Source organism: Ammospiza nelsoni, chromosome 3, assembly GCF_027579445.1.
Source record: "Ammospiza nelsoni isolate bAmmNel1 chromosome 3, bAmmNel1.pri, whole genome shotgun sequence".
Taxonomy (NCBI): Eukaryota; Metazoa; Chordata; class Aves; order Passeriformes; family Passerellidae; genus Ammospiza; species Ammospiza nelsoni.
This window is the reverse complement of record NC_080635.1, coordinates 80,570,174-80,588,485: the sequence shown is the minus strand read 5'-3', so window position 1 is coordinate 80,588,485 and position 18,312 is coordinate 80,570,174. Positions and strand designations below refer to the sequence as shown.

Sequence of the window (18,312 nt, the reverse complement as noted above, 5' to 3'; positions counted from 1 at the left end):
ACTACACTGCCATTCCAAGACATCTTCAGGAGAAATTACAGCATCATGAAAGCTGTTTCACTGAGATTAAGGAGAGGAACTGCAGAACCTAACATGGAAAAAAGGGTTAAATAATCCACACATCTCTTCCATAAAGCACACTTAGTGAATTTGAAAAAGAACAATGAGGAGTAAGTTGTGTTCAGCATACAGCTGAACACAGGAAACATAGTGTGTTTTTTCCAGCCTCTGCAGGACAGAAGAGTCTAAACATTTCGCTTTGAGACAGGTGACAGATTCCTCAATTTGCGGACAAAAAGAAATGAGAACTAACTGACATACACTAAACTTTAAGTACAAACAAATCCTCAATTAATTACAAGTTAAGCCCTAGTACTCCTTCTTCACAATATCATACTCTACTCTGCAAATTTCTTTTTCTAGAAACCTACAGATGAAACAGAATGAAAAAGCTTGTAGGATCAAGTAGGTACACTTCATCCCCCCTTACTTGCACTAATCACAGCAATTTATAGGATTGGACCAACATGTTAAACACATTTATTATTTCCAAGAGTAAGTAGTGGTCACTCATAAAAGCTCTAAATTAAAATCTAATAAACTAAACAAACCTCTCTTAGCAATACATAAAACATACATTTCCCTTTATCTGACTCAGTCACATTGACCTAATTTCTATGGAAATATGCTGCATCTATAAGGATGCAATATAAATATCTATTTCCACTGCCGTTTCTGAAAACTATACTTCACAGGTGATATTCCTTTATTATATTAATAAAATCAAGATTAGTAAATAAAATGGGGCATTTTTTCTCTTCCAAACAAAGAGTTTCCCCTTCTCCATGAATTTCTGCTTGGCTACAACAATTTCTAAAAAGAGCTTATAATGCAAAAAACAGAAGCCCTGGTAACAGTGCACTGAAATGGAATAATTGGAAATGTCATTTAGGTAAAAAAAAAACAAACAACCACCTTGTGTATCTTCTGTCTTGAAAACTCGAAATAGCCTTGTTGCTAGGAAACCAAATTCCCTTTCACATGCATCAGAAAGGGTAGCAATCATCTCAGCCAGTGAAGTCTCTCCACCTACACTGGACAGTCTATTGTAGTCTGTAAACAAAAATCTGAAAGAGAAAAAGCATGTATTTTGTATACTTCAGAAAACTTTAAATATTTTCTAGCAACTAAAACAAAAGTCTTGCTGCATCTCTGTACTTAAAAGTTTTTTTAAGTGGTACAAAATGTAAAAACACTTAATTTTTTTTTAAATCTACATGGAATTTAACTATTTTCCTATTTATCAACCTCTTCTTTGCCCCACTTCCTATTCTAAAACTTGATTTCTTTTAAAGATAAAAACTGTCACATCACTAATAGTACCTCAGATGACAGTAAAAAAATGAAAATATCTTTATGATGCCAAACCATAATATTGACAAATATTTTCAAAACTGCATTCTGATCTATTTTCAAATATTTATAGAGGACTAGAAAAATACAGAAACACAAGATGACATAAAAGTACCATGAGGTTAAAATAGAAGTATGAGGTTAAAATAGAAGTCTTTAAGCAATAGATATAAATTAAATTTTCAAACACACAGCATAAATCTTCCTGTTTTCAGGTAAACTAGAAGCTTTGAACAGTCTGATGCTCTACTTACAGGGAGGAAAAAAAATCCCAAACAGAAGTAATCAGTGGAACAAGCAATAAACGTAGATAATACACAACATACATAAGTTCTTATTTTATCTGGTACAAATTTTCATTAGTACAATAGCCAAAATCCCTAATTCTAAAAAGCACTTCCATCAACTTTGGCAGATAGTTTTTCTTGAGAGCAGTATTATCTTCTTCACAGTGAAAAGTTTATGATCAGAGCTACTGTTTTTCTAATAGGAATCTCAATAACTTTCCTAGGAAGCTAAATGTGCACATTAAACACACAGTTCGAGAAGGATCAGAGTGAGCCTGACTGATCTATTCAAGAGTAAATAAATGAAATAACTAACCTGACAGGTAAAGCTTTAGTGGTTTGCTCTGGTAGTTCTGGTGGGTTCACAAACATGAGTTTGAGAAGCAACTCTAAATATCCAACATGTCTTGCCAACCTTGTACTTAACACCCAGGCCCAGTTCCATCTCTCCCCTTCTCTCCGGCCACCAAAGTAAATGACAGCTAAAATATTAAAAAGATGTTATGGTTTTAATTTAGTCAACATTGACAGCTGAAAGAATCAGGAAGTTTGAACAGATAAAGTATGGAGTTCTGTAAAGGAAGTTATGAACTTTTAGTAGTTAGGCTAAAAATGAGAATGGTAAGAGTAACACAATGAAATTAATAAACAAAATCCTTCTTTGTTCTCAAGAATGCCCTCTCACAAATTACCAGCAAAACAAAAGGTCCAAAGGGGTCTTATTGTCTACAAAACCATTTAGTATTTTTTCTGAATGGCAAAGCATATCTACAAAGCAATATTTAATCCCAAAAACAGATAAAAACCTTCATGAATTCCATACAAGACTTACTAAAGAAAATGTAGAGAACAGCTAATAAGCTGAGTGACACTGCTATTCCAAGCTTTGCGTCCACAGTGAAGGCAAGCAATAAACCCAAACCTCCACACAGCATGAGTGTGAGGAATACAACAAGCCAAGAGAACTGAAACAAAGGTTCAATCTGCTGTCCTGCAAAAGTCTTCATTTCATCTAAAACAAAAACACAAAGACCAGTTAGCATAGGAAGTCATTAAAGAACAGATCATTTTTGAAAAGAACTTTTCCAGTAGACTGGATAACTTATCTCGATTATTGATCCATAAAAAGACAATGATGCTTGAATTCTTCTTCAAACATCAATACAAAACCTTAAGTTTTCATCTATGCAATGAATGAAAATATTTAAATACACAATACTCAGATTCCTTGCTGCAGATTTGCTACTTCTGAAAGCACATTAAAAGTCATGCAATCCTCCTGCAAAAGTGTAAAACATATTTTATGACTCTGAGAAAAATAAATCCACCACATCTGTCAAAAAACCCCACCCAACCCCCAAAATCTCAATCACTGAAACATGGACTGTGCTCCTCACACAGTCAGATATAAGACTACAATGTGAAGGCTATGGTATTATTTCTGTTTGTGGATTCTTACTTTACTAAAACAGGAATTCCTGAAGGAACTTATTTTGCTCCTATGGAGTAAGAAATAACAGATACACAATTCAGAACAAAAACAGGAATGAGGAACAGGAAGAAAACATTGCGAAAGTGCTTTAAAAATGTAAAAGCACATCAGCAACAAATATTGCACTCTTTTTGTATATGCTTTTTGTTTATGACATGGAAGAGGAGATGAAAAAAATGAATGCAGAAATCCCATTTTGGCTAATAGAGAAATCACAGAAAGTAAGAAACACCAAGATTGGTAGAATTATTTTGAATTATATTGAAACTTCTCAGAAAAACACCCTTTATAAGAAAATGCTAAAACTAAATAAGATGCCTATATCCATCAGGAATAATATTGATTCATTTCATATAGTGCATTTGCCTTCCTCTGTCATTTCAGAAAGTTCAAAAAACTCAAAAATAAGAAACAGGACAGGGGAAGAAAACTAGATGCAAAGAACATACACTAAAGAGAATAAAATATTAATAGCCTGATAATTGTTCTTAAGCATTGAAAAGAAAAAGACACATAGGATGCACAATAAATAAATACTGCAGAAGAGGTCTGAACCTCATCTGACACACAAACAGGCCCAGCAAGGCATATTTTGGCAGTCAGACTTTCTGCAGTACCTAAAAGGTAGATTCACTGCTGCAGGAAACTCACAGGAAAATAGACAAAAGCACTTAAAGACTCTCTTGACATTGTATAACTGAACAAAGCAATCTATGGATGAACTGACCACAGCGAAATTTAAATCCTTTCATCATAGAAACAGAGACCAGACACAACATCACATGGACCAACAATCCTCACAAAAACTAGTAACTCCACTGTGATGCTTTTCATAGACAGATTGTAAGTACTGAAAAGACTAAATCAAGCTTTTACCTTCCAGTTTCTTAAGCAGGAAAGATTTTCCACTTCCCCACTGTGCATACAAGCCTACACAGATGGGGGGCTGCATGGTTGGTTCACTCAGAATATCAGCCAAAGCGCTGCTGTACAGATCATAGCCCAGCATGTCACCATCAGATTCAGTGGGGGACAAGTGTCCTGCAACACAAACACTGTGCTATACATCTTTGCTCTAAGAAAGCTCTTCAGTACAACAATTTTCATACATAAAGTCATGACACATTCACCCATATTTGTATATATACTCCTGTCCTATAACAGCTCTTGTTCTTTGTACATTCCTGTTCAAAGGAATTTTAAATCATCCACATAAATGATACATAATTATCACAACTATTGAAGTCTACTGCAAGATTCAAGACCCCAAACCACCAGAAGTCAAACAAAGTAATTCCCACACAAGCAAGATCCAAATAAAAACAAAGCGATCGATCAACACAAGTCACGTAGTATCTAACACCTAAAATCAAAATAAAAGGTTATTTTACCTCTGCCAGGCTTTTAGAGTGATGGGATTTTTTCCCAACTGATTATTTTTAAGCCTTCCTGTTAGGTGCAACATTAAAACATTAAAAAAATGTAGTCGCCTTTCAATACATAATTGAATAAACTGGATTGTCAACATACAAGTGATTTAAAAAAAAAAACAACTTATACTTACTGGCACCAAATATCTGTGTTAAAATACTCTTCTGGTGGCTACAGTCAATATTGTAAGGGGTTTCTCCTGTCTTGTTGGGTCTATAAAGCAATCGACCATCTTTTGGATTTCTTAGGAGTAATTCAGCAAGTTTACGGCTTCTCCCACGAATAGCAATGTGAAGTGGGGTATCTCCTTTCTGCAATTAAGTGAAAAGTCAGTAATATCTAAGAGGAATTCCTAAAACTATAGACACACTGTATGTTCAACACTGTTTCAGAAGCACTATTTCCTTGAAATAAATTTTAGGACACTTTCAAAAGCATCAGTGCCTTACAGCAAGCATTTTTGCCCTTGAAGAAGCATTACAAATGTTTCAGAGAAGACATGTAAAAAAGCAGTTCTTAGAATGCTAAACCTCAGACACTGCCTTCTTTCTTAAATGCTTATTAATATCTTGAAGTTCATGAAAACTGTAGTCTCTGTGTAGAAACAAATGTCTACAGGCAAACTCAGGGACTTGTTTGGAACAAGAGATAGTGGTTGTTACAATTGTTTCAATGTCTGCCCAGACTTCCCCAAAAACTTCCCAGTAAAAGCTTTCTTATTGCATCAAACCAATATAATTACTTATTCACCCTGAACAAGAGATTAAAAAAGCACCAAATAAATGTTCCTGTATTTAAGAGGTTTGCAGTCAAAGCAGGTAATGCATAACAAGACAGCAATAACCAGCTGTATTTGTCCTTGGCATCCTTTAGTTTCATGTCTATTAATCAAAAACTAACATTAATGACGAATGACAACCATTCTGTATGCTCTTCTTCAAATGTACTAAAAATTAGCTGTTTTATCTGTGCAAGTTTTTATTCCTCACCTGGATTTTTTTTTTCAAGTAATTAAGAGCACCCTAATACAAAACAAATCAAAATCCACCATTACACTAATGGTGGAAACAAATTTACACTTAAGTGTTCTTATCTATTTAATTATTAAACATATGGGAGACTAAGCATTTACATCTTATTGTCTATTTCATTATTAACCATGTGGGAAGCTCTCTTTCTGTACTGACAGCCTTGATAGCCCTCTCCAAAATCCTGCTGCAAAACTGAAATTATTAAATATACAAACAAACAAATATTCTTTACCTTGTCTACAGCAGAGACCTTAGCTCCTTTATCCAGAAGAAGTTCTACTATTTCAATATTTCTCATCTTGGTTGCCTTTATAAGTGGTGTTTCACCATCCTAAAATGGAAAAGCAGGACGAATATAAAGATCTCCATATACCCAAAACCAAGAAAAAGAAATAGTGATTGAGTAACAAATTAAAACAAAAAAATTTAAGATCATTAAAATTAAATGTGCTACTGTGCAAGCAACACCACTTTAGCACCTATGTCTCTGAAAAAGTATCCCAGACCCAGTTCTAGATTGATAAGAATCAAATAAAAAATTACATTTCTGTCAATAACAGTGTCAAATAGAGAAAGACAAAATTCAGATATAATACAAGATACATGAAAATATTCCAATGCTGTGCCAACTATTCTCTTATTTTTTTCCTTACTGCTGCACATGCCTAAACTCACACGTAGTAATATCAGAAACCTCTTTCCTCAGTTTCCAGTAGCACCTGCTCTTTACTCCTTATTGCTGGTCATGTCAATGATGCTGAGGTAAAGAATCCACCTGCTCCCTCCTATCCCTGTTTGTATTTAACAGCAAATCATATTTATTAACAGAGGGAACCTTACTGTTGCTGAGAAGCCTTATTTCAGGAAAAAAAAATTAACAGTGTTCAAGGTACCAACACTTGACAAAAACTGAATGTGGTATGATCTTCACATCACACAAGAGCTGAGAAAAGAACAGATATTAAAGAAAGCAATTCAATTAAAATTCTGTTACCTTGGTACATGTCTCAGTATCAGGGTTGCATTGCAAGATATCCCTCACCATTGTAGCATTTCCTTTCTCAACTGCCCAATATAAAGCAGTTTTATTATCCTAAAAAAAAGGAGAGTATTACTCACTAACAGTACTTTCATTTAGTTGGATTAATTTCAAAAAAATATTTAAAGTACAACTACTATATATTGAAAACTGCACATAATACAGCAATTTTTAGCAAAGCTGAAAGCAAAGGGAAAGGTCAACAAATCTAATTGGCATAACAGAAGAATTTAGAGGGGAGGATGCAAATTTGCTAGGGAGTACAAAGCTATTTTTAAAACCTTTGTGAAATGTTTTAAAAGCTTTAACAATCCAAGCAGACTTAATCTGTCTTGAAAAAGTTTCTGAAACCACATGTAAGTATTCAATTCTAACTCAAATATACAAATTACCTAATGAAATAAACCAACTTTTTTTCAGAGGCATTGGAAGCTGGGAAGCTATAAAAGTAGATGGACAAGAAAGTCAACACAAAGCACCAGAATGCTAATCAGCCAGATATTTCATCAGTAAACCTGGGGGAAGGTTCACAGCCACAAATCTGCTTCTGTCATCTTCTTTTCCTCCCAGTGATGTGTGGATGTGTCCTACTCAGAAAGTTTTCACATATGGGAAGACTTTCACCATCTTTCTGTAGCCTAGTGACGGCATCATGACTCTTTCTGTTTGATGCATATTTGTGTAGAGACATTTAAGAATAGCCTCTGAACACACACCTACTTCTAAGCAGGAATGTCAAAGTGTCCCTTGCAGCCTTCCACCTTGCCTGCTTCTTTCATTTGCAGCTCTTTCTCTTCCACTCATGGGCTTCAAAGCAAACTGAGTTTAAAGCCTTTCTCAACAGTTTAACAAGCCCAGTCACTAAGATTTCTTTCCTCTCCAATCACTTGAGCTTCATCATCTCTGTCCTTCAGTGAGCTGGCTTCCAAGACACCAGCCTGAGCTGCACATCAGTCACACAGCCTGGGTCCTTGCCCCTCCCAGAAGGGCTGAGGAAAACACTGCCTGAGCCCTCACCTACCCCAACACCCCCTCTCAATGGCCTTTCAGTCATGTTTTATCTGCTGAAGCTATCCACCAGCTAGTGACCATATCAATGAATGATCAGCCAGGAACACTGTTGCTGGAAGGCTGGCCAAGACTCAGCAGTATTTCTGAAATGTGTTGACTGCCCAAATTTGTGACATCTCCCCAGAACAGGCCAGCAGGCAGGTGCTGCAGTGCCAAACAGCAGGGAAGTTGCTCCCAGCAGGGAACTAGCACTTATCTCCAATTTTGATACTGCTGGTCCTAAACTATGATCTGAAGTGAGGAGCCAAAATGTAGCTCTGATGTTACTGACTCCTGCTGTGCCTCCTGTAAGGCCATAGAAGTGTTGTCTAGATCAACCACTGCAAATTGCCACTCAAGCAGCCTCATGCTGCCAGAAGTCACAAGCTTCCCTGCTACCAAAGACTCTGCATCCTCCTGCTGCTTCTGTATGGCTTCAGTCACAGCAAGATGTTGAAAAGCTTCAGATTTCAAACCCACATCACAGCCAGAAGCTGAGACACACAGGTTGCCAATGTCAGCTCAGAGGAAGAGATTCTAATGCTACTTTTTCTTGAGAATAAAAACTTGTTGGCTTCTCAGAGACGCTCTGCAGCAGCAGCAGGCATTGAACCTTTGCAGCTCTCAGTGACTAGTTAGTTTTGTGTACCAGCTTGGGAGAACCCACGTGCCAACAAAGCAGAGTGGTTTGAATAGCTTCAAGCAAAAGAAAGCAAATTGAATGTAACAAACAGAAGTACCATGCTGAATGAGAGAGCTTCCAGTACAAGAGTAAAAGTAATACCTTAATCAGAAGGACAAAAAAGAAAGAAGGGGTAGGTAGAAAACACAGAAATCACTGACAGTGTTTAACAGAAAGGAACACAGAAAATTGGTGGAGACAAGAACCAACCAAGCACAGTGACAGAATTGCTCTGACAACAGATATAATCTCTGGTGCATCACATTTCATTGATACTCTGTTTAAAATATGATTTAAATCATTATATTAAATGTCTTTAAAAGCATGTCATTATTCTAAATCTGTTCAGTAGTGCAGATGAAGTTCAGTTTACATTTTTTGCTTTTCAACCATTATACAATTAAGTGAAAAAGCTGTGCTTAACAAGCCATTACAATTACATGTATCTTATAGCTTAAAACCTGCACAGCAACATGATCTATCTTACTGTTTGATGGAACTGAATTTCCTACAGAGTAGACAGTGCAAACTTTAATGCTCTGTTTTCAGGAACACAGTATAAGTGTTTGGTATAAAGATTCACATCCTATTTAAGAAATACTCTAACATTTACACTGTTGTACTTACCTGACCTCTGATATCTATATCAGCATATTTATGGAGCAGGGCTCTCACAATTTCAACGTGACCACCTCTAACAGCCCCAATCAACACTGTATCTCCACTCTAAAAAAAAAGTGAAAGAATATTGAACATGAATTAACATTATTTACCAATAAGAAATGCAACATAGAATGAATTATAGCTTCCAAATATGCACTATGCCTATTCATATTAAGAAATCTACATTCATTTTAAAAAAGATACAGAAAATAGAACTATCTCTAAAAAAATGGGTATTTAATAGAAAAAATTCTCGACTTTTTTTTTCAATTGTTCAGGAAAACAAACACTCCATAAATACATCTAGCTTAAACCACTATCCTAAAAAAACCCAGCATAAATTAATAATAAATATGAAAAAAGCCAACCAGGAAGACCAAGCACTCATAGTAATAACCTGCTTACAACCAAACAAGAATATTGTCAATCTCTTAGAGATGTTTCACAGCTGACAAAAGCTCCTCAAGAATTTTAAATAAATTTATCTTGTTTAAATACACTATGCTATTATAAAGAAAAAAGCAAAAGGCTAATTTCATCTCAGACCAAAATTTTAAAAAAATGTAGTGTGGTAAATGAAACTGTATGTACATAAAACAAAGTTACAGTTGTGCTTAAGGCTTCTGATTTTAACACACTTAAGGACATGCTAGAATTTCAGAAATTACCTTACAGTCCTTAAACTGCCTATTACTCCTTGTAGGATGAAACAGGAAAAATAAATATAAGTGTAGCACAATCACAGGTGTGGGACTGAGAGAACTCAGCAGTAGGGAATGCCCCATCAATCAGTCACTACATACTTGGCTGCAAGAAACTTTCTTTATCAAAACCTACTCCAGCATCTGAAACTAAGAGTACTCATTGTTAGGTGTATTTCTGAACACAGTCAGCTGTGCTGAAAGCTGTAATTTCTCCTTCCTGAAAGCACAGAAATGCAGACCGTTGTAGAATATTGTGGCAAAAGAGGTGCTAAGAGGATTGCAATGTATTTTCTTAAATATTTTAAGTTTGCTATGTGCCTGAGATCAAATTTGTTGTGACATAACTATAGCTCAGTACACTGCCATCTAAGAAATGCACTGACACTTGAAATACAGGAAAATGCATCCAAAATAATTTTAAATTTATGAGGCAAACATTAGAAAGTTTTCCTCTATTCTCTGCAACCCCAAGCAATCCATCTTATGCAGTGTCAAAAACATATTACCTCTCTGAACTAAGTCACTGACCCTGACAGAGACAGCTAAGTTCAGGTATCTAACCAACTACAGCCTCAAGGCTGCAGTGCTTGACCTGTCTCTGACACTTCAGAAACACCTCCCTGTCAGGAGGGCACTGCAGACAGCCCAAAGCACCTGTATAAGTGACCAAATAAAATCCTGAGCTGCCAGCAAGCAGATTCCCACTGTGGGCACTGTTCATGTCACATTTCTACTGAGTAATGCACTTATGGGTCAGGTACACAGCGTTACATTTACATCTCTTAACCCAGAACTGAAGTCTCCCTCTCATATATGCAAGTTTCCTCGTAAAAAGTTTCATTGTAAAAGATAAAGGTACATGTTGAATACATTCTTTTTTGCAGAATCCACGGTTTATGGTTTTAGCAGCACTACCCCACCCCAAACCTACAGATTAGTTCATCATTAGTCTTATGTTACAGATATGTCAGATGCCCTATGTTCTCAATTCAAGCATCTCAAAGAAAAAGAGTAGCTTCAGTAATTTATCCTTGAGCTCCACATAGCAACATTTAGCACTTAATGTACTTGTAAAAGAGCAATACACAAAAATACCCCTAGATGGCAGAAAAATTAGAAAGCCAGAAAAATCACATATTTACAAATCTGCATACACTGGTATTTAAACAGAAACTGTATCTATATAAAATGACAATTATGATGAAAATTGACTCACTCTGTCAGGAATGTTCACGTAAGTTCCAGCATCAAGAAGATCCTGCACAATTTCAGTATGTCCTTCTTTTGATGCAATCATCAAAGCTGTATTTCCATCTTTATCTGTTAGGTTTACATTTGGGTTCCTTTTCAGTATTTCTTTTACTGAGTCAGTATAGCCACCCTTCACTGCTACAATAAGTGCAGTCATAGAATTCTTTAAATAAAACCAAAAGATTTTATTGTACAGTGGATATAGCAATCATCATTATATCAGCAGCTCAAATAAGAAGATACCACTCATGGACATCACTCTCTTAATCATCCAAATGCTACTTCAGTTTTGTGTTTTAAAGTGCACCAAAACACGTGCTTTTTGAAAAGAAAGAAATAAACTAAGAGCAATAGTAGAGAACACTTCAGTGCAAAAAGTAAAGTTCAGATCAGTTTATTCTATCTCCTGAATGCCACATATGATAAAAAAAATTTCTTGTCACATGGGAACATAGTATTATCAAAGCACCCAAGTCTACCAATACCATTCACAAATAGGATCTTTTAAGAACTTCAGAAATAATCATATGAATACCAAAAGTTTTCTCAATCTTCCACTTAACTTTAAATGGACTTCGTTTTTATTTTGACAAGCAATTTAATGTAATCTGTTATATTTTAAAACAATATGCAGCTGAAACTTCTGAAAAAAATTCAATTTCTGAAAAGTTGCAGTCAACTTTTCAAAAGATGATTTGTGTTTGATTTCCTTTTCAAATGGCTGAGGAATAGGATATTTGATGTATCAGGCATGGATACTGAATGAATTCTGATGGCATTAACCTTCAGGTAACAATTACCTAAATTAATTTACAGTCATTAATATTTACACTTAACGTACTGGTGTGTGTACTGTCAATACAACTCCCTAGTTACATCATTAAAAGGCACTAAGAAATTTCAGTAACTCTCACATGCAGTCAGCAAATAGCTGAGAAGCAAAACACCCCAACACCAACATTTCATCTTGTCTCATGTATCTCTTGGTACGTTTTATAAAAAAACCCAAATAGGACACACGTATGTACTTATTAAAATGCAGCTACTTACAGCTCCTTCTTGGTCAACATCAGCTCCCATCTGCAGCAGGTATTTCACACACTCCAAATGACCTTTCCTTGCTGCCCAAACCAGTGGGGTGGTTCCATACTGAAAACACATTCACAACATTTTATCACGTTGCTTTCTGTATTTAGTATCCCATACAATCTGGTATACTTATCCTATACTTCATTGCTTTAGTTTTTACAAAAATGTAATTTCGACTTGGGAATTAACACAAGCATTTGAAAAGCCACTCCAATTTTTCTTTTGCAGATAGCTGTAAGAATTATTTTTCTATACAACCTAGGATAGCAAGATTTCCAATAGCTCTGAAATCAGAAATATGTTCACAACCATCTTGAGTGCACTATGCAAAAACCTCTTTCAAGCATAACAACTTACTTTAGCACACTAATTCCAATCTCATGGCTAAAATACAACCACAAGTGTTTTTCTAATCAAGAACTCATAGATTTCTTTTCACAAGAAATTCATCAAACATTACAGAAATTAAATGTTATAAAGGTATAACTTACTTTGTCAGAGCAGTTCACTTTAGCTCCATACTGTAGCAAGAGATGGACTATATCTGAGTGGCCACGTCCTGCTGCCCAAATGATTGGATAAACACTGTATTGCTTAGAATTAAAAAACAAATAAATAATTATAGTCTTAGGCATTTTAATTATTTTACATCAACAAAACAAGTCTCAAGGAAAGTTAAACCCATAGAAGAATGGATATACAGAAATAAATCCAACTACATTATCAATAATTGTTACCTAGTACATTACCTAGATGATATCTACAAAGATGTCCACTGTTTTGAACCAGTTTTGACTTATAACTCTTTAAACAAGGTTTGTAAATTCACATCCTTGTCTTAATAGGAACAGTTGTAAGGTAGAAAGGAAGCAACAGACAGCTGTGTAATACCCCTGAGTAATCAGGACTGCAGAGGAGTTGTGCTATGCACACAGACACTGCATGTATAAACCTGAGAACCAGAAAGGTTTTTCTGGCCACTGGGGTTCTTTCTTCATTGTTCACTGCCTCAAAGAGCAGAGAACTGGCAGTATAAACAAATTGTTCAGTGCCTACATTTTTGTAGAATACACTTACAAATGAGCTAAATCTCAAAATCTTATGTTTTTTTATTCTCCAATATGAACGGTATATGTTCACATAATCTAAACTATTATGAAACAATTAAAGAAATTATGGTTTCTACATTGCACACATTAGTTACTCCATTAACTCCTACAGTTGCAGAAAAATGACAGTTGTTATACAAGTAACATTAGATACACTACTTATCTTTTCTATGATTTCCTCTCCTGATAATTTGAATCTCAATATGAGCTATACACTAATTTGCTTCAATTTAAAAAAATTCAAAATTATTTAAAAAGCCAGTGGCAATCAAACAGATTATTAAAGCAAATCCTTTATAAAGTACAGTAAAAAATATCATACTGCAAAAAATGCAAAATGTTTGATCAAGATAATAAGATGAGTGTACAATTCAGGACTTCAAACATTTGGGAGGAGGAGATGTTTAAGACTGAAACTTACCATGCCTGTGATGTTTGGATTTGCTCCTTTCTCAAGCAGCAGCTTGGCCACTTCAGTACGGCCTTTGTATGATGCCCACATCAGGGCAGTCCATCCTCCCTAGCAAACACAAGAATTGTAAAAACTGAAAAATACTTAGAAATATAACTAATGACTTTTATTTCATTCTGTATTTTTCCTAAAACTAATCTGCAAATTCAAAATAGAGTAAGGACTGACCACATAATGTTGTAATCTTATTTATTCAAAATAAATATTAAGCTCCTGTATGGAAGTACTAATTTCCTGTTATATGCAAAATTTGGGAAAACATCATGTTCTTAATGTTGCTGAACACTGAATTCAGATTTCAAATGCATACAAATCCAACCACTGGATAAAAAAAATAAACAGAAAAACCACATCAATGTCTTAAAGTCTAGATTCCAAATCAATTAACGTGAAAAGTTTACCTTTGAGTTCTGTAGCAGGAAGTAATAAGAGCAATTAATTTCAAACTACATTGGTGTGCTCACTTGAGTTTGTAAGCTAGGAGACAATAAGGTTCCAGTGCCTAAGGTATTTGACAGGTCAGGTAAACAAATATAATTTTAAAATAACAGCATGCCTCCAATAACTGTAAGAACAGTTTTTATTTATTTATTTGTAATACACTTCAGGAGATGTGAAAGATCCCTGTGACTGGCAGAGGTCTAGCAATCAGGCACTTGGCCATGTGAATGTGCTTAACGTTAAACAAAAAGTCTTGGTTTGTGAAGATGCCTCAGCTTTCAGACAGAGTGGAACTTCAATTAAAGGAAGCACTTGAACTCATCCCTAGTGGTTTTCCACATTTTAACTTAAGCAGAACAAAATTAGTCCTTGCAGGTACCTAATGTAATCTCCTGTAAATGGGAACAGTTTATAGCTCTTCAGAGCCAGCTCACCTTAGACTCATGTCAGCAGCTTTTAGAACTCTTTAGATGGGCTGGACTGTAGTGCCCACTTTGCCATATAAAAATTTGGCAAGATGAATGAAAGCAAGTGTTAGGAGACTGAAAACAAGGGCTGCTGTATGAGCAATCATGGCTGCCCAGAGTGAAAGTAAATACAGACAGGTATCTTCTGGGAAAGAGAACATTTATTTTACCAGAATACTTAAAAAGACACTACCACCCAAAAAGACCTCCAACAAAAAAAACCACAAACCAATCCTCCTCCTGCAAAAAACTCTCACTACACAAAACACACCCCAAAATCAAACTGTTGTTCAGTTTAGCTTTTTTCCAAAGCAAATTAAGGGAGGAACAGCAATCCTAGTAAACCAGCTGCCATTATTAACAGTAAAGCAATCATTTGACAGCTGTAAAAAGCAATTTTTAACTATATATTCTTTTTCATTTCAGCAGCACTGGGTACATAATGTTAAAATGAAAGATATTTCCTTATTTTTATGGAATCAAAAAACTCCAACTCACACAAGTGTTTTTCTATTTTATTTTTAGACTAAGCCAACACATACCAAATCCCGATGCTCCAAACTGACATTATAATTGAGTAGCTCTGCTACAATAGCTGCATGTCCTTCTTTAGCTGCTGAAATAAGAGCTGTCCAGTTATCCTAGGAAAAAAGGAAAAAAATGTTATAAAGTAATATTCAATATTTCAATACAAGTAACCTTGTTTTTAAAATGTTTAATCCACAACAATACAGAAGCCCTTAAAATAGCTGTCCTTTAAGAAAATAATAGTACTAATAAAATCACAGCATGCCAGTTATATCCATGGAAATACAGAGTAATTACTCCAAATACCCCCTCTAGTTTTGTGCTCTCCTACCCAATATCTAGCCCTTTCCACTCCTCAGTTCACTGCAGGTTACCTTAATAAATATATGGAGGAAGCAGCACCTAAAAAGGATTAGAAAATGAGGTGAAGGTATTAAAAACTACTGAGAGGGAACAAGATGCTAACCAAGACAACAGAAAACAGTGGCAGTAAATCTCCACATAGAGTGTGTGACAGCACTCAAGGGACTGATATGCAGGGTAATCTGGACCATAGCTTTACACACTTCTGATCACTTCAGGAAGATCCATTTCCCCTTGCATTATGCTTATTTCCCCCCCACTGCTCAAAGCTCATCCAGGTGTGGATTGATTTTTTATATGCTACACACTTATAAAATATAGCAACAGTTCATAAGGTAGCTATCCTTCGTAGAAGTATAGAAATTGTGGCATTTACAGCAACTGTAATAAAATGTCTCATAACAATAAGGAATTGGTTGGTTGGTAGGTTTTGGTTGTTTTGGACTTTTTAGGCGACAGATTCCACAGAAGACCTTCCTGGATGTCCATACTGCTACACTTAAACTAAATGCAGAAATGAAAAAAAACAAGTGATATCCTTTTCCTGGTTATCACTCTTCACTGGAATACACAGACGTTTCCAAACTTTCTAACAATAGCTCTGTTCTATTCACCCCTTTTGAGCATCTTTCATCTGGAGTCAACCTCTTTTGCTGAGGCACAAAGACAATTCATAAATGTCAAACCCCTCTCTGCCACTGGTCTGAAATAATCCTTCAACCTAAATTCTCTCTAGGTATTTACTGGAAAAACACCAAAGGCAAATTTAAAAAACCCCAACAAATAAACAAAAATTCAATCCACTGACATACCTCAACAACAGTGAGATGAGCAAAATACTTGGACCTCATCTTTGATGCTGTATTTCTCCATTCTGATTTCCCAGAAGACACACCAGCAAATTCAGCAGAGACTAAGATGTTTTAAACATCTGAGGAATATCCCTACTCTTCATGAGGGCTCAGAGAAATACATGAGCTAAGCAATTTTGTATAAAATTTCTCTTATATGTCATCATTTTCCACCTGCTTTTTTCCCTCCTGAGCTCAACCTAAACTCCCTCTCTTTGCCTGCCCCTTGAAATTTCCTCTTCTTCCACTGTTAGGTGCCATCACATAAAACACTAATACTTACTGCATCTTCCAAGTTGCAATTAGCTCCCTTCTTGAGAAGCTCCTGGACAATTTCTAAATTGCCTTGCTCAGCAGCCAACATAAGGGGAGTCTGGCCATTCTGAAATCAAAGTGACAGGAAAATAGATGCACCAGGAAATGATGACAATGACACACATAATCACACAATAAAACCCAGAAACTACAGAGTAACATTGTTTCCATTTTTAATTACCACTAGTAGTAAGAAGTAGTAAGAAGGAGTGGTGTTGAAACCACACTGCAATAAAAATGGAGAATATGGTACTAAATCCTGTCCCATAGGGGATTAAAAAACAAACACAAAAAACCCCAAACATTTCAGACATTAAAAAGGGCTACTAAAAGGAAAAAAGTTACATTATTAAATATCTACCTTTTTGAATTATTTCCTCGCTGAAGACATTTCCAATCCATGTTACATGCTACAACTCGGAGTAACTCATTCACATTGTAAAAAAATTAATAAAGAAATAGATCTACCTTCAGAACCACAATGGCCATTAAAACATGCACACTGGTTCAGAGGAACAGTTACTAAAGCCTTGGAAAAAACAGTCAGGTTATATACCCCACTTTTATCTCACAGCACAGGAACTACAGACATCACTCCTGTCCTCTGCAACATGGGTTCTTAGCAGACAGTCTCATCTCAGGGAAGATGAAAGACAGCAAATCTGCTTTATTTCCCTTCAGAAGTATTTTAAAAGTCAGTTAGAATCTGTCATCCTTCCATCAGCCTACTTTTGTGTCAGCAAATTTCTGAGGTACAATTGCTCTGGATGCTGAAAAGTAAAACTTGCTAAATTTTACAATAAATTTATTCATTACAAGTTTAAAGAAGTACGAGAATTTTTCCTGACCTCACTTCTATTTTTTCTCTCCACCACACAGAAAACTCAAATTAACTAGTTTCTTAATAATGCAAAAGCTACATGTTAGGAGCTATATACCAACAATTTCCCTGGAAAGAATAAAAATCAATGCAGAATCACAATACAGTAATATCACTAACCTCCATAATTGAAACTATTAATGATATGATTACTAAAGATACTTGATGATTCTTTCTGCTCTTTACACACACAGGATCAGAGAAATGCATGGATTCTTTAAAAAATGCTTTCTGGCCCATCAGCTGGGCCAGAATATATAAATATAATTATGTAATTATAAGGTAATTTTTCACATGGAAAAATTATGCTCTCATGTAAGTTTATGCTGTTATAGCTGTACATTGTATACATTCAAAAGGACACCATTGCTTTTAGATCCTAAAGTATATTTTATATCAACAAGAAGTAGTTTTATGTCTGGTCATTAAAAAAAAGGAATTAAAATGTTCAAAAAATCAAGAGAAAATAAAATGCTACTTTTTAGAAAAGAACAGCTCTCTTTGGAGGAGAAAAGAGTCATAACTTCTGCTCTTTAAGATATGCAAGTTAATAAGTTGGGAATACACATGTCAAGGGATTTCAGAAATCCTGACTGACCCCTCTTCCTTCTGTGACGATGTCACTGGGCAGTTGATGCAGAGCTGAGACATTGTTTATGCCATACCCAGCAAGGATTTCAACACTGTCTCCCACAACCAGGGACACTAATGAAGTACAAGCTAGACAAATGGACAGTGAGGTGGACTGAAACTG

General features: G+C 35.5%; 1 protein-coding gene across 3 annotated transcripts in view; it reads right to left on the bottom strand.

The window, feature by feature from the left end:
* Positions 1-18,312, bottom strand: part of KIDINS220 (kinase D interacting substrate 220) — a 74,560-nt gene that overhangs the window by 45,994 nt on the left and 10,254 nt on the right. For all 3 annotated transcript variants that reach the window (XM_059467327.1, XM_059467325.1, XM_059467326.1), the window contains exons 3-16: positions 16,647-16,745; positions 15,164-15,262; positions 13,663-13,761; positions 12,624-12,725; positions 12,094-12,192; positions 11,009-11,206; positions 9,053-9,151; positions 6,649-6,747; positions 5,887-5,985; positions 4,757-4,934; positions 4,069-4,233; positions 2,533-2,712; positions 2,017-2,182; positions 976-1,127 (exon numbers count right to left, since the gene is read on the bottom strand). In XM_059467327.1, the coding sequence (XP_059323310.1) occupies positions 976-1,127; positions 2,017-2,182; positions 2,533-2,712; positions 4,069-4,233; positions 4,757-4,934; positions 5,887-5,985; positions 6,649-6,747; positions 9,053-9,151; positions 11,009-11,206; positions 12,094-12,192; positions 12,624-12,725; positions 13,663-13,761; positions 15,164-15,262; positions 16,647-16,745 (1,834 nt within the window). The remainder of the gene's footprint in view (positions 1-975; positions 1,128-2,016; positions 2,183-2,532; positions 2,713-4,068; positions 4,234-4,756; positions 4,935-5,886; positions 5,986-6,648; positions 6,748-9,052; positions 9,152-11,008; positions 11,207-12,093; positions 12,193-12,623; positions 12,726-13,662; positions 13,762-15,163; positions 15,263-16,646; positions 16,746-18,312) is intronic.